This window comes from Antechinus flavipes, chromosome 3 (assembly GCF_016432865.1).
Source record: "Antechinus flavipes isolate AdamAnt ecotype Samford, QLD, Australia chromosome 3, AdamAnt_v2, whole genome shotgun sequence".
Lineage (NCBI taxonomy): Eukaryota > Metazoa > Chordata > Mammalia > Dasyuromorphia > Dasyuridae > Antechinus > Antechinus flavipes.
In genome coordinates, this window is record NC_067400.1 from 592,624,913 (window position 1) to 592,646,382 (window position 21,470).

At 38.3% G+C, this 21,470-nt stretch overlaps 1 protein-coding gene across 4 annotated transcripts in view; it reads right to left on the reverse strand.

Annotated features, from left to right (window-relative positions):
* Window positions 1-2,325: 2,325 nt before the first annotated feature.
* The window catches only part of PDPN (podoplanin), a 44,040-nt gene continuing 24,895 nt past the window's right edge, over window positions 2,326-21,470 (reverse strand). For 2 of the 4 annotated variants that reach the window (XM_051988515.1, XM_051988518.1), the window contains exons 2-6: window positions 14,484-14,569; window positions 10,888-11,011; window positions 6,548-6,586; window positions 5,318-5,429; window positions 2,326-4,701 (exon numbers count right to left, since the gene is read on the reverse strand). In XM_051988515.1, coding sequence (XP_051844475.1) covers window positions 4,695-4,701; window positions 5,318-5,429; window positions 6,548-6,586; window positions 10,888-11,011; window positions 14,484-14,569 — 368 coding nt within the window. In that variant the 3' untranslated portion in view covers window positions 2,326-4,694. The remainder of the gene's footprint in view (window positions 4,702-5,317; window positions 5,430-6,547; window positions 6,587-10,887; window positions 11,012-14,483; window positions 14,570-21,470) is intronic. The other 2 variants (XM_051988517.1, XM_051988519.1) reach the window with 2 other exon arrangements.

Here is a 21,470-nt window from a genome sequence, read left to right on the forward strand (position 1 = left end):
AAAATATGCAAAATAAAACATTTACTGATAATGAATCAGAATTTTGAGATCCCTCCATTCAGTTATGAGATCTCATGTGGAGCCTCATAGTTTAAGAAGATAGGTAATATATAATATATATATTCCATGTACTATACTGCATTATATATGAAATCATATTATACTATATATGACATACTATATATAACATATACTATATAATAATGCTATATGATGATATATTATAGTATGTGTTATTACCATTTTACAATTTTAAAAACCCTAAAGTTCAGAGATTGTTGTGTCTTGTCCATGATTATGTATTAAGTATCATAGAATGTCAGAGCTAGAAGGGAGTTATAGGCCATTTAGTCAAAATCATACCTAAATAAGAATCCTCTCTATTTCTTGCCTGACAGCCAGAATCTTTCTGAAGACTTCCATTGAGGAGGCCAGTCCTATTGAAATAGGACTTTGGGAGAGATCTATCAGCAAAATTTTCCTTATTGTCAACCTAAACTCTGTCCCACTGTAGCTTCCTCCCATCACTCCTAGTTATGCCCTCTGGGATGAGGCAGAGCAAGGGTAATTCCCTTTTCCAACCTGGCGACATGACTTCTGAACCATACATTGGTTGTTTCCGCCCTGCCAAAGGGATGGAAACATTTTGCCAGGAAGCTAAACTCCATCCCAACATCCTCTCTCTGTGTCTATTTCCACCTCTGCCCAGACTTTTCCAAATATCATAAATCTTCTGATATGACACATGTAGAACTTTGTAGAGATTCCAGTCATTGGGCTGAAAGGTTTGATGTTTGGGGACCACCAAGAAAAAAATGATGTATGAACATTTCACTTGGAAAACAAAATGTTGACCTGGAGGGGTTTGAAGAAACTCTCTTTCAGGAGGCAAAATCACAGAACCCCAGGATTTCAGACCTAGAGAAGATCTCATCCAAATCATACTTAAATAAGATTCCTCTCTAAAGATTGATCATCCAACCTGTGTTTGATGAGCTCCAGTAAGGAAAATCCCCCTACTTTCCAAAATAGCCCACTTTACGCAGGATGTTTCTCATTATTAGGGCATTTTCCTTTATATCAAACCTAAATTCAGCTCTTTCCAATTTCTCTAGGTTATTTCAAGTTCTGTCCTTTGAGGCTAAGTAGAAAAAAACCTGATTATCCTGCTACGTGACAAACCTTTCAGATGAGATATTTATTATGTCTCTTTTTCTCCAACCTGGCTTTTCCCCATAATAACTCTAAGTCTCCTTTTCCCCAAGCCAGACAACCCCAATTCTTTCCACTGTTTTTCATATGGTATTGAATTAAGAGCCTTCAATCATTCAAAGTCTTTCTATAAGATTTTCCAGTTTTTCAATAACTTTCCTAAATTGTGGTCTCCAGAATGAAATTATCTATGTATCACTTTATCAATCTATCTATTTATCTATATACATATGCACACATATATATATATATGCATACTTACATATACATAGTAGAGGTAAGGCTATAAGAGAGTTGGTAAATTTAGAACCCAAATTTTATTATCTCCAACCTTTTATGGAAGTCTACTCAATAGCAAATAAGTGACCCTCAGATATTTTAATTGCATGAATTGAGATGAAAGTATAATTGAAGAGAGAGAACCTGTAGAGCATGTTATCAGAGAGATGAAGGAGCTCAAGGAGCTATGTCAATTTAGCTAGCAATTTAACCTACTAGGAGTTAAGCAAACAAAAGAGTTTGTGTCCTAAAAGATGCTATACTCTACTGAGAGGACATAAATAGTCTGGTTTGGGCTTTTTGTTAGAGATATAACTAAGACAAGGACAATTGAGGCTTTGACATAAAGTGATAAAATTTAGAGGGTACCAGTTTATATACATCTGAGCCTCGTGCCTTTGCTAGCAAAAACTGTCAGTCGAAATATCAAACTTGTATATTAAGTGATTCTAACTTTTCCACCAAATGAAGAAGTGCCCAAATTGCCACCATCCTCTTCTCTCTTTTGATCAGGTTTAATCTGGGATCTGGCTCACATCCTGGGATATTGTTGGCTTGGTAGACCATGATGTAAAACTTCCCATTTACCTTGCTTCCTTTACTCAGTGGAGTGAGACCTAGACTATAGGCTTGGTGAAATATCCTTTGGGATATTTTTGGCTTCTTAAAGGCATATAAGCTTGTCCTATTGCAGGATTACAAATGATTAATTTGATTTCTCCAATTAACATGGCAAGTTGTAATGCCATTCATAATTTCATTCTGAGATATTCTCAAAAGTGACTCCCTCCCACTCAAAACTCCATGGCGATTCCCAATAAATACACAAATCTCCACCATACATAACTATTTGCTTTATTTGAAAATATCTACACTGTGTTAAACAGTGTTAAGAAACCCACTGTCCTGTCCCAGCAGGCACTGGGTCCAGTGTATAACTTGAGATGGACTCTTTTATTTTTTCACGGAGTGGGGAAGAGAAGAAGGGAGAAGTGGTAGGAAACAAAAATTTTAAGGGAATTGTTATAAATCACTAACCAGAAATGTGAAGGGTGGGGGAGAGGGAGATAACTCAAAAGAAATAGTGTTTATAAGTTCTTCTTTCAACCACACTTTAATAGAGCATCTGCTCCCATCTCTTGTGTGCTTAATTTGTAATACGTTGGTGATGGATAGGTTTACCCCAGAGTAGATTATATAAAATAACATCCAAATGTTGGCACAAAACCAAAAACCTAGGAGAGGAACAAGCTAAATTTTTCAGGCAAAAACTTCCCATTCTACATCAATTTACTGGACAAGTTGAAGAGCCTAGGTTTGAAACTATATCCAGTCATTCCAAGATGAGTGTCAATGAAAAAGGATGTCTTAAAAAAATAACTCAACTGACCTTCAGAAAAGGGTGTGCTACATTTGTCAGTACTGAGATGATGAGTTCTAATGAGGAAATTTGACTCATTTCTCAATATGTGAGGTCAACAAATGAAGGACTGGGAAAGCTTTTTTCATTTGAGTTTTATGTGTTTTAAAATCTTACGGCTATTTGAAATTCGACTCTCGTTACACTCATTTTCCATTTCATACATTTCTCCAATGTGATAAAAGTCAAGGAGGCAAATAAATGTAGGAAGACTAGTACATTTTGCTGCTTACAGTGTACACCAGTACAAGGGTCCTTCATGTTTTAGAGATATGTAGCAAACTGTTTTTAAGCTTGAGTCATGTTAGCTACTGGCAGCTTTGTGGCTGCAATGTATGATCTAGCCCAGCAGGGCCACATGCTAAGGATCACAGGGGTTATAGTGATGTGGTATTGGCAGGCAATCAGAAGCCAACCTTCCTTTAACTGGAGAACCACCCTGGGCTCATTCATTTCAAAGATACAGAGGTGGAAGGGAGTCAGCTCATAACATCGGCCAGCAATTCCTTGCTGGAGAAGCTTCTTAAGCAGCCCAGGAGGCCTTGGGGAGTGATGGGGGAAGGACTGTCTTTCCAGAATCATGGTTTTCCTGTTTACTAACTCCAAAGGCTGACTCCATGAGGGAGTCTTTGAAGTACTTTGTTCCAACCAAGTAGAAACAGCTGTTCCTTAGATCACAAAGGCTTAAGATGCTTTTTGATCACTGCTTGTTCCAAATTTTAAAGAATAAGGAATATAAGGTTTTATGTACCTCAGCCCACCAGAGAATCTAAGAACACCTGTTGGGAAACAACATGGTACAGGGGAAAGAGTCTTGAATTTGGAATTTGGAACCCCCCTGGCTTCAAATTCTAGAGCTGCCACTTATTACTTTATGTGATCTTGAATAACTCTCTTGATCACTCTGAGCCTCAGTTCCCCCACTATGAAATGAGGGGATTGGGCTAGGTAGCCTCTAAGAATAATTGCTGACATTTCTAAGGTTTGCAAAATGATTTGCCTACATTTTCTCATTTGATCCTCACAACTGCCTTAGTCAATGATATAGGTAAACATTAACTTGGGAAATTCAGTTGACCTCAATTTCTTCATCTGTAAAATGATTAAGTTGGATTAGGTGACCTTTATGCCTCCTGCTTTCTAAGTCTATGACTCTATTCTCTCATTTTAATAAAGGAACTGAAGTTTAGAAAGATGAAGTCATTTGCTCATGGTCACATAGTGAGTATCAGAGGTAGGGTACAAAAACAGGGCTCTGTCCATCCTGCCCCACTGACCCCACAAGTATTTCTCTGGTTCTAGAATTATGACCCAATGACCCATTTACAAGCAGTACAACTTGAGTAGAGTGAACGTCAATATTTCCACATTCCTTTTTGCTTTCGATGGCAAAATGGTCGGGGTTCCAAATTCCAAATTCAACAACTTTCTAGCACCCTAGACTCGCATGCTGCTATTTGGTTGCGTATGGACGCATCAATCATTGTTTCCTTGTTTCCTATCCACTGTTAGCTTTTTTTTTAGCCATGTCACCTACTTTTACAAAGTGTATATATAAAAATAAAAAATGATTTCAAAATAAGATAGATTTGGAATCACAGGCTGTAGGAGCCTTCTTGTTTTCAGCTCAGGAACCCTTGGAGAGTTTTTGGATCACCATGGATTTAGAACTGGAGGAGCAGCTCTTCCATGGATCATCTTCTCACATGGGCACAGGAAGCTAAAATAGGATCTCTCTTTAAAAAATAAAATAGTTGGCAGAAGGACATAATTCTCCAGTCATCTATGGCCTATGGAAAAATAAGAACAAAAAGATTGTCAATGAGATTGGCTGATTATGAGTATACCAACTAACCTATAAATAGAGAGTTGAATTTGGACTCAAAAAGACCTAGATTCAACTATTGCTCATGATGACCCTATTCAAATCATTTTGCTTCTGAGGGCCTCAGTTTCCTTATCTGTAAAATGAGAAGGTTTGACTAGATTACCTATGGTGTCTTCTATTATCATATAGTCCATGTAATCTCTTTCTTCACTAAGTATCTGTTGTCTGATACTAGGTTATATACCAACCAAACAGTGAAAAATTTCCAGGCCCTCAAAAAAGTAAATTCAGAGGAAACTTGGGCAACTGGATAGCACAGAGAAAAGAGTACCAAGCCTGGAGTACAGATTTGAGTTCTAAATGTCCTTTTGTCTCCATTTTTATAGAATGGAAAACCAAAGCTTAGAGGAACTAAGGGATTTGCCCCAAATTATGTAACTAGGAAATTTCAGGGGCAGAATTCAAAAGTAGGTCTCTTCCAAATCCAAGCCCAGTGTTCTTTCTACTTCACCCCAAGGGTCTTTATATAATTACACTAATCACACACATATCATGTCAGTGTATATATATTTACTTACGAGTACCTGCCCGACATTTTCCTCACTACTGCAATGATGATTCCAGCAATGATACCAATGGCGATCACGATTCCCAAAATGATTCCCACTAATGTTACAGTCTCCAAACCTCCTAACATAAATAGAAGCAAAAAAAGAAGCAATATTGGTAATTTATCCAGAACAAGATGGAGAAGAATAATATCCATGCACTAGCAATATATTGAGTCAACATTCTAGTCCAAAGTGTGGATAGAGTTGTATTAAGTTACATGTGGTAGGATATTAGGTTCACAAGTGATCACAGCGGCAAATTTCCAAAATGCGTTGTTGTCCTCTTGTCACCCATGTTGAAATTGAAAATTGGGGCATAATACAATGGCTGACTTTGAAGCTATAACAAGATTCTTATGAAATAGGCTTTTCTCTATTGAGTTTAAAGAACAATATCTCAACTCTGTTATTAATTATTAGGAAGAGTTTCTATAGGGCTATTAAAATAACCCTGATTCTCTAATAACCAAAAACTGTCATCTTGGGCATTTAAAGCTGTTTCGCATCTGGCTTCAGTTTAACCTTGGAGATTTATTTCACATTATTCCTCTTTATATTCACTCCTTATTCCAGCCAAATAGCCCCATCTGCTATTCCCTGAACTAAACATTCTATCCCCATCTCTGACTTCTATACCTTTGCTCAGGCTGACCCCATGCCTAGGATGCACTTTCACCTCAATCTCTTAGAATTCTGAGCTTATTTTAAATCTCATCTGTGGTACCAGCTCCTACAGAAAACCCTTTAGTAGTCTTTTTTCTCCTGAAATGAGTTTGCATTTACTTATCCGTGCAAATGTTTCACCCCGCCCCCCCAGTGGAGTATGAACTCTTTGAGGACAGGGTCTCATTTTTGTTGGTCTCTGGAGCCCTCCATACTTAGCACAAAGTCTTGAATAAGTATCAAGTCTTGAACTGCTTGACTAGCCCTCACTGGAATGGTTTGAATTGAATTACTGAATTCACAACAGCTGCCACAAAGCAGAAAGATTTAAAAATCTTCTAACTTGTCTTTTGATTAAAAATATAACTACCCAGATTTCACTTTGTTTCTTTTCTGCCATTCAAATGATCTTTCTTCCAAAGTGTAAATCTTTCTTTTATAGGAGCTCTAATGTACTTCTGTTGATAAATACAGCTTATGAATATAGATGATGACAAGAATAGTGGCTTCTTTGAGTAACCCTTTCTAGCCTACCTTTCTCAGTTGTTGTCTTTGTCTCTCCACCCACTTTCTCTGTAAAGAGAGAGATGTAACAACAGAGCGATGTTAGAAAAAAACTGAGATTTAATCATAATTAGAGAAGAAATTTACTTTAGAGGATTGCAGATTAGGTAGAAGTCAACAAAAACAGGAGTGAGGAAAACATTTGCTAAGGAAAGTGCAATGATAATTTTAAAAGTATGTTACCATTCATTACTGGTCTTAATTATTAATGATTTGAAGTAATCAATCACAAATGATTAATGATTTATAGTTTATAAGATTTAAAACTAGAATGAACATTAGAACATGAGAGGGACGTTAAAACATGAAATCAGAGGTAGAAGGACACCAAATGACAAAGGGGGAAAGGATGCTTGAATGTGAAATGTTAGAGCTGGGAGGACCTTAGACTTAGACTTAGGACTTGAAGGAACCTAAAAACATAGACTGTCAGAACTGTTCTGTCTTAAATTATAAAATGTTCTAACAGGGGATTAAGTAACTTACTCCCTTCATTTTCCTTTCTTAAGGAGTTTTTCTTTCTAAAAGCTGGTAACCCTTTAAATTATACCTTGTTTATTCTCAACTATTTTAGAAGATAGGACAATAAACCTAGCATATATTTTATTGTTTGATTTTTTTAGAGTTAAAAAAGAAGCCATAGAAGTGGTCATTAATTTTCAAGGTCATACAATATTTTTGGCAAACAGGACCTAGAAACTATATCTCTTGAATAAAACTCATCATCACTAATATAATTCTCACTATATTAATTTTTAAATTCCTATAGTGGGAGATGAGGGAAACAAATGAGAAAATCGAGTCCTTCCCCTTGAGATTATTAATATAATAATAACTGACATTTTTTAAAAAATTAAATTTCCAAAGAATATTACTTGTATTTTCTTGTTTAAGCCTTTCAATAATGCTGTAAAGCCTTATAAGTGTTACTACCTCCATTTTACAGATAGGGAAACTGAGTAATACTAAGAGGGGTTAAGAGATTTGTCCATGGTATTAAAGCTAGTTAGTGTCAGAGGTAAGATTAAAACCCAGATTTTCCTGGCCCCAAACTTGTCTCTCCATTTAGGCAGCTTGATGGCACTGTGGACAAAGTGCTATGCTTGGACTCAAGAAGGCTGAGTTCAAATTTCTCCTCAGAAATTTATTACCTGTGTGGCCCTGGACAAATAACTTAATTTTTATCTGCCTCGGTTTCCTCAAATGTAAAATGGGAATAAGAATAACACCTGCCTCACAGAGTTTTGTAAGGACAAAATGAACAGTACTTGAAAAGCACTTTATGAATTTTAAAGTGTTATATAAGTGGTTATGTAGGTTATACAATGGATAGACTACAATGGTATAGGGAGGTGGTGAAAGACCTGAGTTCAGGAAGAACTTCAGATATTTGCTAGCTGTGTGACCCTGTGTGAGTCAAGTCACCTTGCTTTCTTTTCTTCCTCACATGTAAAAATGATCTGAAAAAGGAAATGGCAAACTACTCCAGTGTCTTTGCCAGGAAAATCCCAAATGGATTCATGAAGAGTCCATATAAATGGTAGCTAGCTATTATTAGATTAAACTTGCAGTCTTAAAGGACTAAGGACATTAAGTAATTTACCTATGGTCACACAACTGCTTGAAGGCCTTGTACTCTATCTAAGGGAGATGCTCTTTGGGGCTAATCAATGATTTCCAAAAGAGATAAAAGTTTTCCTTGGCTGCTTTCTTCCTGGTAACTGGTGAACCCCAAAGGTACTTTAGCTCCATTTATGTGTCTGAAAATCCCCCTAGGCTATCTCTCAGTGGATTTTGTTTGTTTTTCCAATCAGGTTGGTCATTGTCACTTTTCTTTTCCCATTGACCTCATCATGTACTAAGTCCCTTAACATCTCTGTCAGATGATTCTTTGCTTTATTGGCAGATGGGGAAACAGATTCATCAAGACAAAGTTTCTGCTTTCTGAGTTAATGCAAATCCACAAATCTAAATCCTGCTGTCTATAGAAAAGGGAAAGCAAGGATGCTTTAGGTTTAGGCTGTCTGCACCCAGATGGTACTAGACCTGTTCCCTCCAGAATCTTCAATTGATCTGAGGACCTGTGGTCCATCTGAGAAACCCTGAAATATGATTATGCCATTCATATTTGAGTGAAGATGGTCTGTGGCCAATCAACACAAAAAATTGGAGTCAAAGTATATCAACCTCCATATACCTGAGAATGGCTTTGCATATAGGTCTTTTGGTTTGCAACGTGCTTTCCTTACAATAAACCTGTGAATTAGATATTACAAGGGTGCCCGTGCTTATTTTAGAGTCAAGGAATATGGCATCCTTGGTCCTTCTCCAAAAGCATCATCAAATGACCATCTCCAGACGTTTGCACAGATTGTGCATTATGTCTGGGATGCACGCTTTCTTCAATTGGTTTTTTTTTTCAAATTTTTAATTCATATTTCTCCAGTTTCCTGTTCCCTTTTGAGATTTCAATCCATATGCTATTCCCTGTTAAGCAGTGAATCACACCAGATTTGAAATCAGGAAGACCTGGGTTCAAATTTCAGTTTCTGACACTAGTTGTGTGGCCATGGAGAAGTTGCAACCACCCTGAACTTTAATTTCTTCAATTGTAAAATGGGTATAAATAGTGTCTGTAGTGCTGATTTCCCAGGGCTGTTGAAAGGTTCAAATGGGAGAATATATATAAAAAGCTTTGTAGACTTTAAAGCTCTATATAAATGCCAGTTGCATTTTTTTTCTGGAAGCTTTTCCTGAAATAACCTGCCCCAGGCAATTAGGGCTGTCTTCTTCCTCAAATTGTTATACTTGACCTGTGATTTCATTGGTTTATGCAGGAATTGGCAAACTAGTGTCCACAGGACAAATCTTTCCTAGTTATTTAAGAATGGTTTTTATGTTTTAAAATGAAGCTTTACTTTATTTATTGGTTTGTTTAACCATTCTTAACTACCAAACAAAAAGAACAGAATTTGGCCCTCAAACCATAATTTATTTTGTTTACTCCTCTTCTAGGGAATTTCCAGTGAGCAAATTTCCATGGATAGAAAAGATGGGTCGGGGAGAGGGTCATTAGACTAGGCAGACATTGGGGTCCCTTCCAATTCCAAAATGACAATCTTGTGATCCTATAATTTTGGTTCCTTTCTCAGTTCTACCAGTTTCTGAGACCTTGGGGAAAATCCCAGCCAATGAAAGGTAGTTTGGTAGTATGAAAAAACAGTCTCTGGAGTCTCAGGATCTGGGTTCAAAGACCAGCTTCTTACTACTTGTATGAGCTTAGGTATACAATGTAACCTCCTCATCTGTAAAATGAGAAGATTGGATGAAAATGTTGGACAAGAGAACCTCAAAGGTCTCTTCCTATTCTTATTCTATAATTCTTGGACTTCAATTTGCTCCTCTATAAAATGGGATTGGTCAATTTTAACAAGCACTTACAATGTGCTGGGCAATGGGATACAAGTAAAAGAATTATATATCTTAATACCTGAAGCACTTACCTCACAGTGTTATAGTGAGGACCAAATGGGGGCCAAATTTTTACAAATGAAGAATCTGAAGTCTATCCCATTGGAATAATGATAGGGTTATTTACTTTTTGTCTTTGTCTTTGTATGGCTAGGACCTAGCAAAATGTTTTATGTATTATTATTTTTAAAATAATAGCTTTTTATTTTAAAACACATACAAAGATAATTTTCAACATTCACCTTTGTAAACCTTGGGTTCTAAAATTTTTATCCCTCCCTTCTCCCTATCCCCTTCTCTAGACAATAAGTAATCCAATATATGTTAAACACATCCAATTATTCTATACACATTTCCACAATTATCATGATGCACATGAAAAATCAGATCAAAAAGGAAAAAAATGAGAAAGAAAATAAAAAGCAAGCAAATAACAACAAAAAAGGTGAAAATATCATATATGTGATTCACACTCAGTTCCCATAGTGCTTTCTCTGGATGCAGGTGTCTCTTTCCCTTAAGTATTATTATTGTTGCTCAGTCATTTCTGTTGTTTCCAACTTTTTGTGACCCCATTTTGGAGTTTTCTTGGCAAAGAAATGAGAGTGGTTTGCCATTTCCTCCTCCAGCTCATTTTGCAGATGAGGAACTGAGGCAAATAGGGTGACATGACTTATCTAGGATCATATGGCTAGAAAGTATCTGAAGCCAGATTTGAACCCAGGTCTTCCTGACTCCAGACCTGAAGTGCTCTACCTACTGTACCACTTAGAAGCCTTTACATATTGTAGCAAGTACCTAATTGAAGCTTTTTTTAAACAAATAAATTGGTTTCTTACCACTTGGATGGTCAGTTACAACCCTAGAATTCGTGGAGTTCTCTCTGGTGTAGACTGTGGGCTCTGGAGTAGGTTCGTCCTCAATTCTTGGGGTGTGGGAAGTTCTTAGGGTTCTTGTGGGCACCTGTGAAGCAGATAAATGAGAAAAGCAGGTAGAGAGCCAGTAAGCAGCCTTCCAGAAGGAAGAAGGAGACTTTTCTTTGTATTATTTTCCATTCTTGGGGCCTGAGTTCCACTGACAGTGTCGCCTCAGCCAGAATTTTCTATGGCATTTATCATCTGTATCAAGCATCTGTCTCGGTGGGAAATGATACAACAATTCTAACAAAAGAAATGTTATTACAGGATTAATTTTTTGTCTTTTCATGTTCTTCTTCAGCTAGATTGTAAGCTCCCCGAGGACAGGGATCATGTGTTACATTTTGAAAATATCAAGGCAAAGGAAATAGTTCTTCCCCCCTTCCCCAGTATATTACCATTACTTACAGGCTTGTTCTCTGTGGAAATTCATCTAATCTCATAACGCTTAGAGGATCAGACACTTGATCAATAGTTGCCTTGAACTCGGTCTCTTTAAGAGCTAATGTTGTATTTCAACATATTTAACAAGTATTGGACTACCTGCCAGCTTACGGAGGGGTGGGGAGAAGGAGGGGAAAATTTGCAACAAAAGATTATGTTGGAAAAATTAGCACGCATATGCTTTGTAAATAAAAAGCTTCAGCAAAAAAAATGAAATAAAAAAATAAAAATAAAAAAGTACAATTCTAATAAAATAAAAGAGCTAATGTTGTTTGAGAAAACTCAGGCTTCTAATCTCAGAATTGTGAGAAATAAAGGCAATCTGAGGCATAAAAAATGAAATAAAATGTCAAGTCAAGACACAAACATGTAAGTATCTACCATGTGCTAAGTACTATGCTAAGCATTAGAAATATAAAGAAGGCAAAAATGGTCCCTTCCCTCAAGGAGCTTTCACTCTAATGGGGGAGACAACATGTAAATAATCATGTACAAACAAGCGACATGCAGGATAAATAGGAGATAAGTAGCGGAGGGAAGTTACTAGAATTAAAAGGGATTGAGGAAGGCTTCTTGTAGCAGGTAGAAATTTCGTTGGGACTTGAAGGGAGCCAGGAGATGGAGAGGAGGAGGGGGAGCATGAAGTCTGGATGAGGGATCTTGTTTGAGGACCTGCAAGGTGGCTATGTCTCACTGGATCATGAAGGGAGTGCTGTAGGAATGAGAAGACCAGAAATGTAGGTGATGGGGGTGCAGTAGGAAGAGCTTTGAACACTAAGCAGAAGATTTTATATTTGATCTTCTTCAAAATAGTTATTTTCACAGAGCAGTGCTCAAATATTTGTGGGTGGTTTGAAAGTGGTGGGATGGAGAAATTATAGGAGTAGAGATCAGAATCGGAAGGGCCCTTCGAGATCCACCTAATTCAATTTCCTCATTTTAAGAACGATGAAATCTGGAAGTCCAGAAAGGTAACTTACCAAGTTCACATAATTCTAATTGAAGATTCCAATCCAGTTTATAGGAAGGAATAGTCCAGTTTATAGGACTCTGAGGGTTAGGAAATGAGAGAGTGTATCCCAGAAAGGGGGATCAGCCTGTGTAAAGGCATTGAGTATAGATATGGGGCTGTCCAATTCTCCCAGTTTAAAGGTGAGAAAATCTGGACACCCAGAAGCTTGAGTGTTTTGTCCATGGTCACATAGGTAGTAAGTGGCAGAGCTGAGATTTGAACCCAGGTCTGCCGAGTCCATCAGACTATATACACACTGATTCAAACTTATTCCGTTTGAAAGGCAATGGGTAGTATCCTGTTCAGAAAAGATGTTCACTCTTATTGCTCCTCCTATCCCACGGGGAGGTCAGAGGGCTTTAAGCCAACTTGGAATTGAAATTCCAAATGGAATTCAACAAGGATTGCAGTTATGCAGCCACGCCAAGGTACATAGTGGCTCAGGATAATGTTATGTGTGAACAGTCAAGGGCCTCTCTCCCTGAGTTGGAATCAGACAACAAATCAAAAAACGAAAAGTTATTGAAGGACACTGCCCCCCCCCTCCCCGATCTACTTTGGATCAGGGGTGAGTGGGGGGAAGACTAGGGGTCCTTCTCTCACAATTAAACTTAGACCCTTTCCCCTCCTCCATTTCGCTCCCTACAGTTCAAAGTCAGTGAATAGTTACGGACAGGAAGAACAAATCACAGCCCTGGAAAATCCCTTCTGCGCAGGGAACTCCTCTGAGACCTATGCAGACAGTTCTCCCAGAATTTGAGAACTGGAAAGATTCCCCATGATCATTCCATTCCCATACCTGAAAGGAAACCCATCTACAACATAGCCTTTGCCTGGTCTCCAAGAGGAGGACCTCTGAGCCAGCCCATTCTACTTTGGGACCGCCACCATGTCCGTACTCATACGCACACTGATCCCCATACCTGGGATGCACTCTCTCATTTCCTAACTCTCACAGTCCCTCTCATCCTTTAAGATGAAGCGGAAGCATTATCTATTACATCACATCTTTCCTGCTTTATCTCCTTAATTGCTAGTGTCCGTCCTTCCAAACTACTTTGGATGTATTTGTATTTGTTCATTCAATCAATTGACATTTATTGGTTACCTACTCTGTGCCAGGCACTGTATACTAAACAATTGGGATACGAAAAAAAAAAAAAAAATATATATATATATATATATATATATATATATATATATATATATATGCTATTAACTGTATTAACTAGCCCTGGTTAAACATCAGCTCTTTGTACAGAGGGATTGGTTCATTCTCTTCCTCCTCCTCCTCCTCTTCCTCCTTCTCCTCCTCCTCTTTCTCTTCCTCCTCTTCCTCCTCCTCTTTCTTTTTTCTTTTTTTGCTGAGATAATTGGAATTAAGTGTCTGAGGTTAAATTTGAACTCAGGTCCTCCTGACTTAAGGGCTGGTGCTCTATCCACTGCACCACCTAGTTGTCCCATTTGGTCATTTTTTATATATCACCAGCACCTAGCATGATTTGTTGCATGACAGATGAATGACAGTTGATATATATAAAAAACATAAAAGTTGATCGATTGTTAAGAAGTTGTTTTGTGGGGTTTTTTTTCTGGTATCAAAACTAAATTTGTCTCCCTGCAGCTTTTCCCTTTCCTTCCTAATTCTTCCCTCTTGGATTGGAAAGAACAAGTATTTTCTGACTTCTTCATCACAGAGCTTCACTGGATTATAGAATTAGATTTAGAAGGGATTTAGAGACCATCGGTTGTGACTTTCTTTCTTTATAGATGAAGAAACTGAGGTAAAGAGATTATAAATTATCAGAGTCACACAGAGAACAAGTATGGGAAGTAGGATTTGAAGCAAAGTAGCCCATCCTGACTCTAAGCCCCATGCTTTAGCTACTAGGCAATACTATCACTCTTTGGATACTGGAAGATAGCTATCTTATCCCTCTTATCTGAGCCTCCTTAGAGAGCCCTCCCATTTCCTTATTTTCTGTTGTATCTCAATCTAGTCTTCAGTTCGTGGAATTAAGCTTGGCAAGAAATGAGACAGTGTGAGGTTGGTGATACCCACCAGAGTAGGTGCATCTTCAGAGGGATAGTATTTCCCATCAATGGAGTCTACTGTGGTCACGGCATCTTCTGGGAAGACTGTGCTGTCTGGGGGAGAAAGACAGAGTCAGGATTCCAAGTTGGAAACCCTGTAAGCCACTGTTTGGCTTCATCTGAAAGATTCCCCACCCTTCCTCTTTGAGACATTACACTTCTCTCCAGTCATTTCTTTGACTCTCTGTTGTTCCAGGAGCCTGACTAGCATTTCCTCAGACCATTTTCCCCAACACTATTCAGAAACCCGGAGAACTGGACAGAACCTCAGAGGTAATAATACATGAATATTGCAAAGACCTGTGATTTCTTTAATGGGAGAACCCCTCAACGATGCCTCTATATCTTTTTCCCTCCCTCCCTCCTTTCCTTCCTCCCATTCTTCCTTCCTTCCTTCCTTCCTTCCTTCCTCCCATTCTTCCTTCTTTCCTCCCATTCTTCCTTCCTTCTTTCCTTCCTTCCTTCTTTCTCTCTTTTCTTCCTCCCTTCCCTTTTTCTCCCTTCCTTCCTTTTTCTCTTTTCTTCTTACTTTCCTCTTTTCTTTCCTTCCTTACTTCTTTTTTTTCTTCTTCACTTTTACATTTCTTACTCTTTCTTTCTAAGAAAATCACAGGATCATAAAATAAGACTAAAAAAAGACTTCAAAGGTTAATCCACTCTTTTATAAAGGAGTAAACTGAGGCAGACCACAGTCAGGTACCAAGCTCAAAGTCACAAATGGAGGGCCAGGAATTGGTCCTCTAACCCCAAAGCTAGCATACTTTCCAATGAACCACATTGCCTATGAGGGTAGCACCCCATATTACAGATGAGAACACTGAATGAAATGGATCTGTAATATACTATAAGGCATTTCCTACCCAGCCTGCTGTTTTGTGGCCCTGGTTTCCTGTTCTTGTCCCCATGGTCTGGCTCCACTTACTAATGCTTGACCTGTACACACTCCTTATTGCCTCCCACATACCAGAGCCAAGCTCTTGGTTCCCTGCCCACGTGAGCAAGATATGTTGCACTCTCCCGGCTCTAGTCTCCCTGCTTGATTCCTTTTGATCCCATCTGCCCCAGATCTCCCTCTCTGACCGAGCTGTCAGAGTGGAATAACTGAAGCTTTTCTCAGGGACCCAGATCGGGTGGAGCTCATGCACTCCCTCCTAATATAAGTTCTCTGAGCCAGAATCTTCAAGGCTTTCTGGCCTCTACCAGTTCTAAGACATCTACCTCTGTAGTCCATTTCCCCTTGTCCAGCCCCAGATGTCCTCCACCAAGAGTCCATTGCACTACTGGCAGCCATCTCCTGGGCTTCTTTTTGCTCTTAGCACTTATATTATATATTATATAATTATAGTTTCTATATAATATGAAAATATAGTTTCATATTATATATTATAGTTTCTAATATAGAGGAAATGCTTAACAAATATTTATTTGATTGTCTCCTTTTGAATTCTCCTCTCCTTGTGACACTTTCCTTCCCTACAGCCCACTTAAGAGTGAAACACCTTCTCTTTTGACCCAAGGGTACTACAACTTCCTGTCAGTTCCTACTCCATACCTTTCTCAGATGTCCCCCATGAGTACTCCAATGTTCTTCTCATATCAACTGAATTTTGTTCAGCACTGAAATTCCTCTCTACGGCTAATTTCTTTTTTTCCCTTTTTTTTTTTTATTATAGCTTTTATTTACAAGTTATATGCATGGGTAATTTTTCATCATTGACAATTGCAAAACCTTTTGTTCCAATTTTTCCCCTCCTTCCCCCTTTCCCCCAGATGGAAGGTTGACCAATAAATGTTAAATGTTAAAGTATTAAAGTATAAGTTAAATACAATATATATATATATATACATGTCCAAACAGTTATTGCGCGGCACAAAAAGAATCGGACTTTGAAATAGTGTACAATTAGCCTGTGAAGGAAATAAAAAATGCAGATGGACAAAAATAGAGGGATTGGGAATTCTGTGTAGTGGTACATTCTATGTAGTGGTAGAGTTCTTTCGCTGGGTGTTACAGCTCTACCTTCAAATTGAATATGCATTAATTAAGCACCTAGAACTTACATTTTACTGAACTGACATGGCCAGGGTCACATAGTGAGGAAGAGGTGAGATTTTAACTCAAGAATTCTTAACTCCAAATCCTGGGCACGGCCACGATGCCCTTTGTCCTTGGCTCTTCACTGGCTCTATTTGGAGCAATCTTGGTTCCTGGCATGGAAGGTTTGAACCCTCTTGGATCATTCTCCCCTCATGCATGGGGGAGAAAAGTGAGACCCTAGTGATCAATGACTGTACTTAGGAATCACAGACAAGCCTTCTGAGCCCTGCTGAGCGATGACAGTTGACTTGCCCTGGGCTTTGAGAGGCAGGATGGCATAGTGCCCATGCCCAGGGCTTGGAATTAAGAAGCCTTGAATTAAAATCTTACCTCCCCCTGACTGGGTGACCCTGGCCAAGTCAGTTCAGTGTCCTCAGCAGTGTAAGGAGGAATTTGGGTTTAAAAATCTTCGAAGTTCCTTTTTGCCCTAAATCGGTGACTCTACAACTTCATTAAAACAGAGCATGTGCCCACTTGAAGAGTTAACAGTCTGACTCATGATCCTCAGCCCCCTCCCCTGGCAGGGGCAGGTTCCCGAAATCCCATGACCAAACCATCTTGCAAAACAGGGGAGAAACCACGTGCTTTGAGGGGGAGGAAACCTCTGAGTCACACAAGAGCAGCTGGGACTGTTAGCACCTCTGTCCATTGAAAGACATCTTTTTCTCCTCCTCAGCTTCCCTTATAAATATGCTTACAGACAGCCCAGCTCAAGACAAGAACTAATAAATATTTGATTGGAACTTTGCTGGCAGTGAATGAAGGAACACAGTCTCTGGAGTCCTCCCTGTCACTGTTTTTCATTCTGCATTCGATGCTCTAAATCCCCTCCCTGAAGATGGATGGCATGGGATAAGACATCTGGGCGGGGGGATTTATTTGTCGTCTCTGAGGGGAAGGGTTTCATCAGGAGCCACAGTCAAATAATTGTTAGGGGCCAAGGATGGCTTCCCTCCTCTCCCCTCCCCCGTCCCCATTCACCAGAGGTCAAGATTTGGCTGCCAGAGGGATTGATGGGGCCCATTGAAGACAAATGTCTAGAAGAGCTGCTGGCTTGGGAGGAGGGGAGGAGACTAGTTCCTTGGCAGACAAGGCCCCTTTATTTAGGAGCCAAGCATCTCGTTGCCCTCCTTTTCAAAACTAGAGTTCTGAAGCTGTCATACCAAACAATGAATTTTTAAAGTATTTTCTGGAGCTATCTGTTTGGGCTCTATGACTTGCTTGTCGACTCCCCAATTACACAGAAAGAGCAATATAAATATGCAGGTTTATAGAAATATACCCAGCTAAATAAGCACGTGCATATGGGAAATCAGCACAGCCAGCCACACACACACACACACACACACACACACACACACACAAACCCTTGAACTTAGAATGCTGAACTTGAGATCACCAGACTCACATTTAAATCCTGGCTCTTGTCACTTACTCCCTGTGTTCACTCGAGAAAGTCCTTGGGACCTGGGTTTCTTCATTTAAAAAATGAGGGAATTGGCTTAAAAATTTTCCCCTTTTTGCCCAAGAAATTTTTACATGACCTCAGGTAGCTATATATATAGGTATATAAATGACATATTTATGGATAATAGATCACATATTGGCTTCTTAAACTTTTCCCCCTTTTTGCCCAAGAAATTTTTACATGACCCTAGATATATAGATTTATAAAAATAGGTATATAAGTCAAATACTTGTGGATAATAAATCCTAACTTCACAATCCCCACACTGAGTTATGAGACTCCATATGGGATTATGATCCACAGTTTAAAAAGCCGGAGGCTAGATGACCTCTGTGTTCTTTCCTACCTTAGAACTATTTTCTTGGAACTCCATGAGCCTGTTTAATAAAATGCTGGATTAGAGGTAGGAAAACCTGGGTTTGTTTGAATTTTTTACAATAATTTATTCATATTGTTTTTTAAAATTTTTATTTATTTTTATTTATATATATAATTATATTAATTAAATAATATATAGTATAAATAACACAAAACAAGAAAATAAATAAATAATGAACATAATGTATGTGCTAATTATATATATAAAATAATAATAATAAAAATCCCAACAACAGCAAGCTGGAAACAACAGATCAATAGACTCGAGGTCCCAAATACAACTGTCTTTTTCTGTTTTTCATACATGAAAATTTTTGTACTTGTTGGGATTGGTCAAGTGTGGAAAACAAGAAATAAAAATTAAAATCTTGATCAAAACCCCAAGTTTGTATTTGTCTTTGATGTCTGCTAACTACACCACCACAAGAAAGTTACCTTAATGCCTCAAATCATCAGTTCCTAAAAACAAGCAGTGTGCTTCTACAGAAAGAACACTGAATTTGCATTCAGAGAACCGATGTCTGAATCCTGGCTCAGCAGCCTGTGTGATGTTAGGAAGTGGTTTGGCTTTTCTGGAACTTAAGTTTCTTTATCTGTAAAAGAGGGGGACTAGTTGACCTCTAAGGAGCCTTTGTCCTCCAAATCTAGGCTCTTAAATAATAAATGTAAAACATAAAATATTTTGTAAATCTTTAATTACTCTATTAATGTGAGCTATTATTGTTATATCACACTACCACTCCTAAATGTATAGCTTATCATATATACTCTATAGTACATGAAAGCAGAAAATATAAATGCACACACACATATACATAAACATGTGGTACATATACCTATATAGGTATACACACGACACATATAGCTACCTATGTGCAAATATATATGTGCACACATATATATCTACATGTCTATTTACAAACATATGTAAATATATGTCTGTAAATAGATGTAAATCAACAAATATAAATATTTATTTGGAATGGAATATTTGTAAATAGGTGTAAATAAATTTAAAAAACCATAAATAAATATACATGACATACTACACATTTATGCAAATATAAATGCCCACATACATACATGTATTTTTAATCCCAATTCAAAATGGAGTAGGTTAAAATACTAGCCCTGGAAATTGGAGTGGGGACTCTGGTATCACCCCCTGGTCTTCCCCCTCCTATAAACACACTCAGTAAAGAACTGCAGCTCTTGGATAGACAAAGACCGGTTCCTGAATGATAGACAGGATTAAGAGGTGTCCCTTTTGTCTCCATGCCCTCCATTTTTCTCTTGGCTTCATGGGAAAGTTGCTCTTAATGAGAGATTCCCAACCCATCCCTCAATGATCATAGTCCCTGCTGTCCTGGCTCTAAAGGTCCCTGCTGAGCCACAGCTGCTGGATTTCAGCCTGCCTTTCCATCTTTTTCCTCTCCATTGTAGAGTTTGGGTCATTTAGTGTAGTTTTCCTGCTCAAAACCATTTTCCTTCTTTAAAACAAAATAAATAGCCTTGGATGCTTCTAAGAACTTCAACTCCCAACAACAAGCCGTGTATGTGCACATTAGCATCCAAGGTCAGTACAGCTCGTTCTAACTCTCCCGTACCCCACTCTGTCCCTGCTTGTGGGTGATATCTCATGGAAATTTTCCAGTATGGGCCCAATCTCTAATTCTGAACTGTGTTCTAATGGGTTTGGGGCCAATCGGACTTTTGGTCTGTGTATAATGTGATATCGTAAGCTCGTTGAGAGCAAAACGTGTTCATTTCTGCGTTGAGATCCATCCCAGTGCTTTGCACAGGATTAGGGAATCTCAGGATCCCAGATCTAACTAAATAATCTCACCGCCTTCTTTTGATGTTGAAAGATACTTGTCCAAGGTCAAAAAGCTACCTTTTAATTGTCAGAATTCCGACCCAGACCCTGCCATCTCTTTTGTTTAATAGAAGATGAAATACATTTAATGAGAAAACTATTAGGGTAAATATGATCATGGGGAAGGGTTGTTTGAGAACAAACTCTGCAGTACTTTGGCAAATCTTTTTTGTATGAATATTTTAATTGAGAATAACTGATCTGTTGACTAACATTGGTCCCTGAAGACTTCTGCTTGGAAGTCTTGTTATCCAAGTTTACATTACTGTAAGTCCTTGAAAGTAATGACACTTCATTTCTTGAGTATATTCCCCACACTAGGCTGATTACTAATTCAGACTTGGATATTCCCTGGATAACAATACTGGAAATCATGCTATCAGAAGATCTAGGTTTGAGGTTAAGCTATGATCCCTATTGGTTGTGTAACTTTGGACAAAGTCTTCCCCTCCTTATCTCTTCTTATGAAAAATGGAGACCAAAATAATTACATGACCCATCTCATAGTTCTGTTATGAAGGAGGCACATTCTACATTATAAAGCATAACACAAATTGTTATTTTCTCAGCTCTTCCACAAACTTTCTGTATGACTTTGGACAAGTCACATCCCCACTCATGACATCAATTTCCCAAGGAAATGAGGATGATAGACTTAGATGATGTCTCATGTCCCTTCTGGTTTTGACTCGAGGAAATGCACTCTGTTAGACTGGATAAAGCAACTGGGTTCCAATTCCATCTCAGATGCTTCTTCCCTAGGCGATCCTGGGCAAATCATGACATTTCTATGGGCCTCAGTTTCCACTTCTGTAAAGTGATTTTTTACAGCTCTAAATCTTTAATTCTAAAAGAAGGGTCCAGATGTTTTTCTCACTGAGCACTAACAGGAATTCAATCTTTAAAACCAAGGTTCTTAAGCTTCTCTGTGTCAAGGACCCCTTTGAAAGTCTGTAGAACTCTCATCTCAGAACAACATTTTTAAATATGTGAAATACATAGAATTACAAAGGAAACCAAGTAAATTCTTAGAAAATGTTTTTTAAACTCAATTCATGGACCCAAGTTAAGAACAGTTGCTCAAAGACAAATAACACATCCTGAAAAAACAAGAATCAGCGCAGTAAAAATTTAT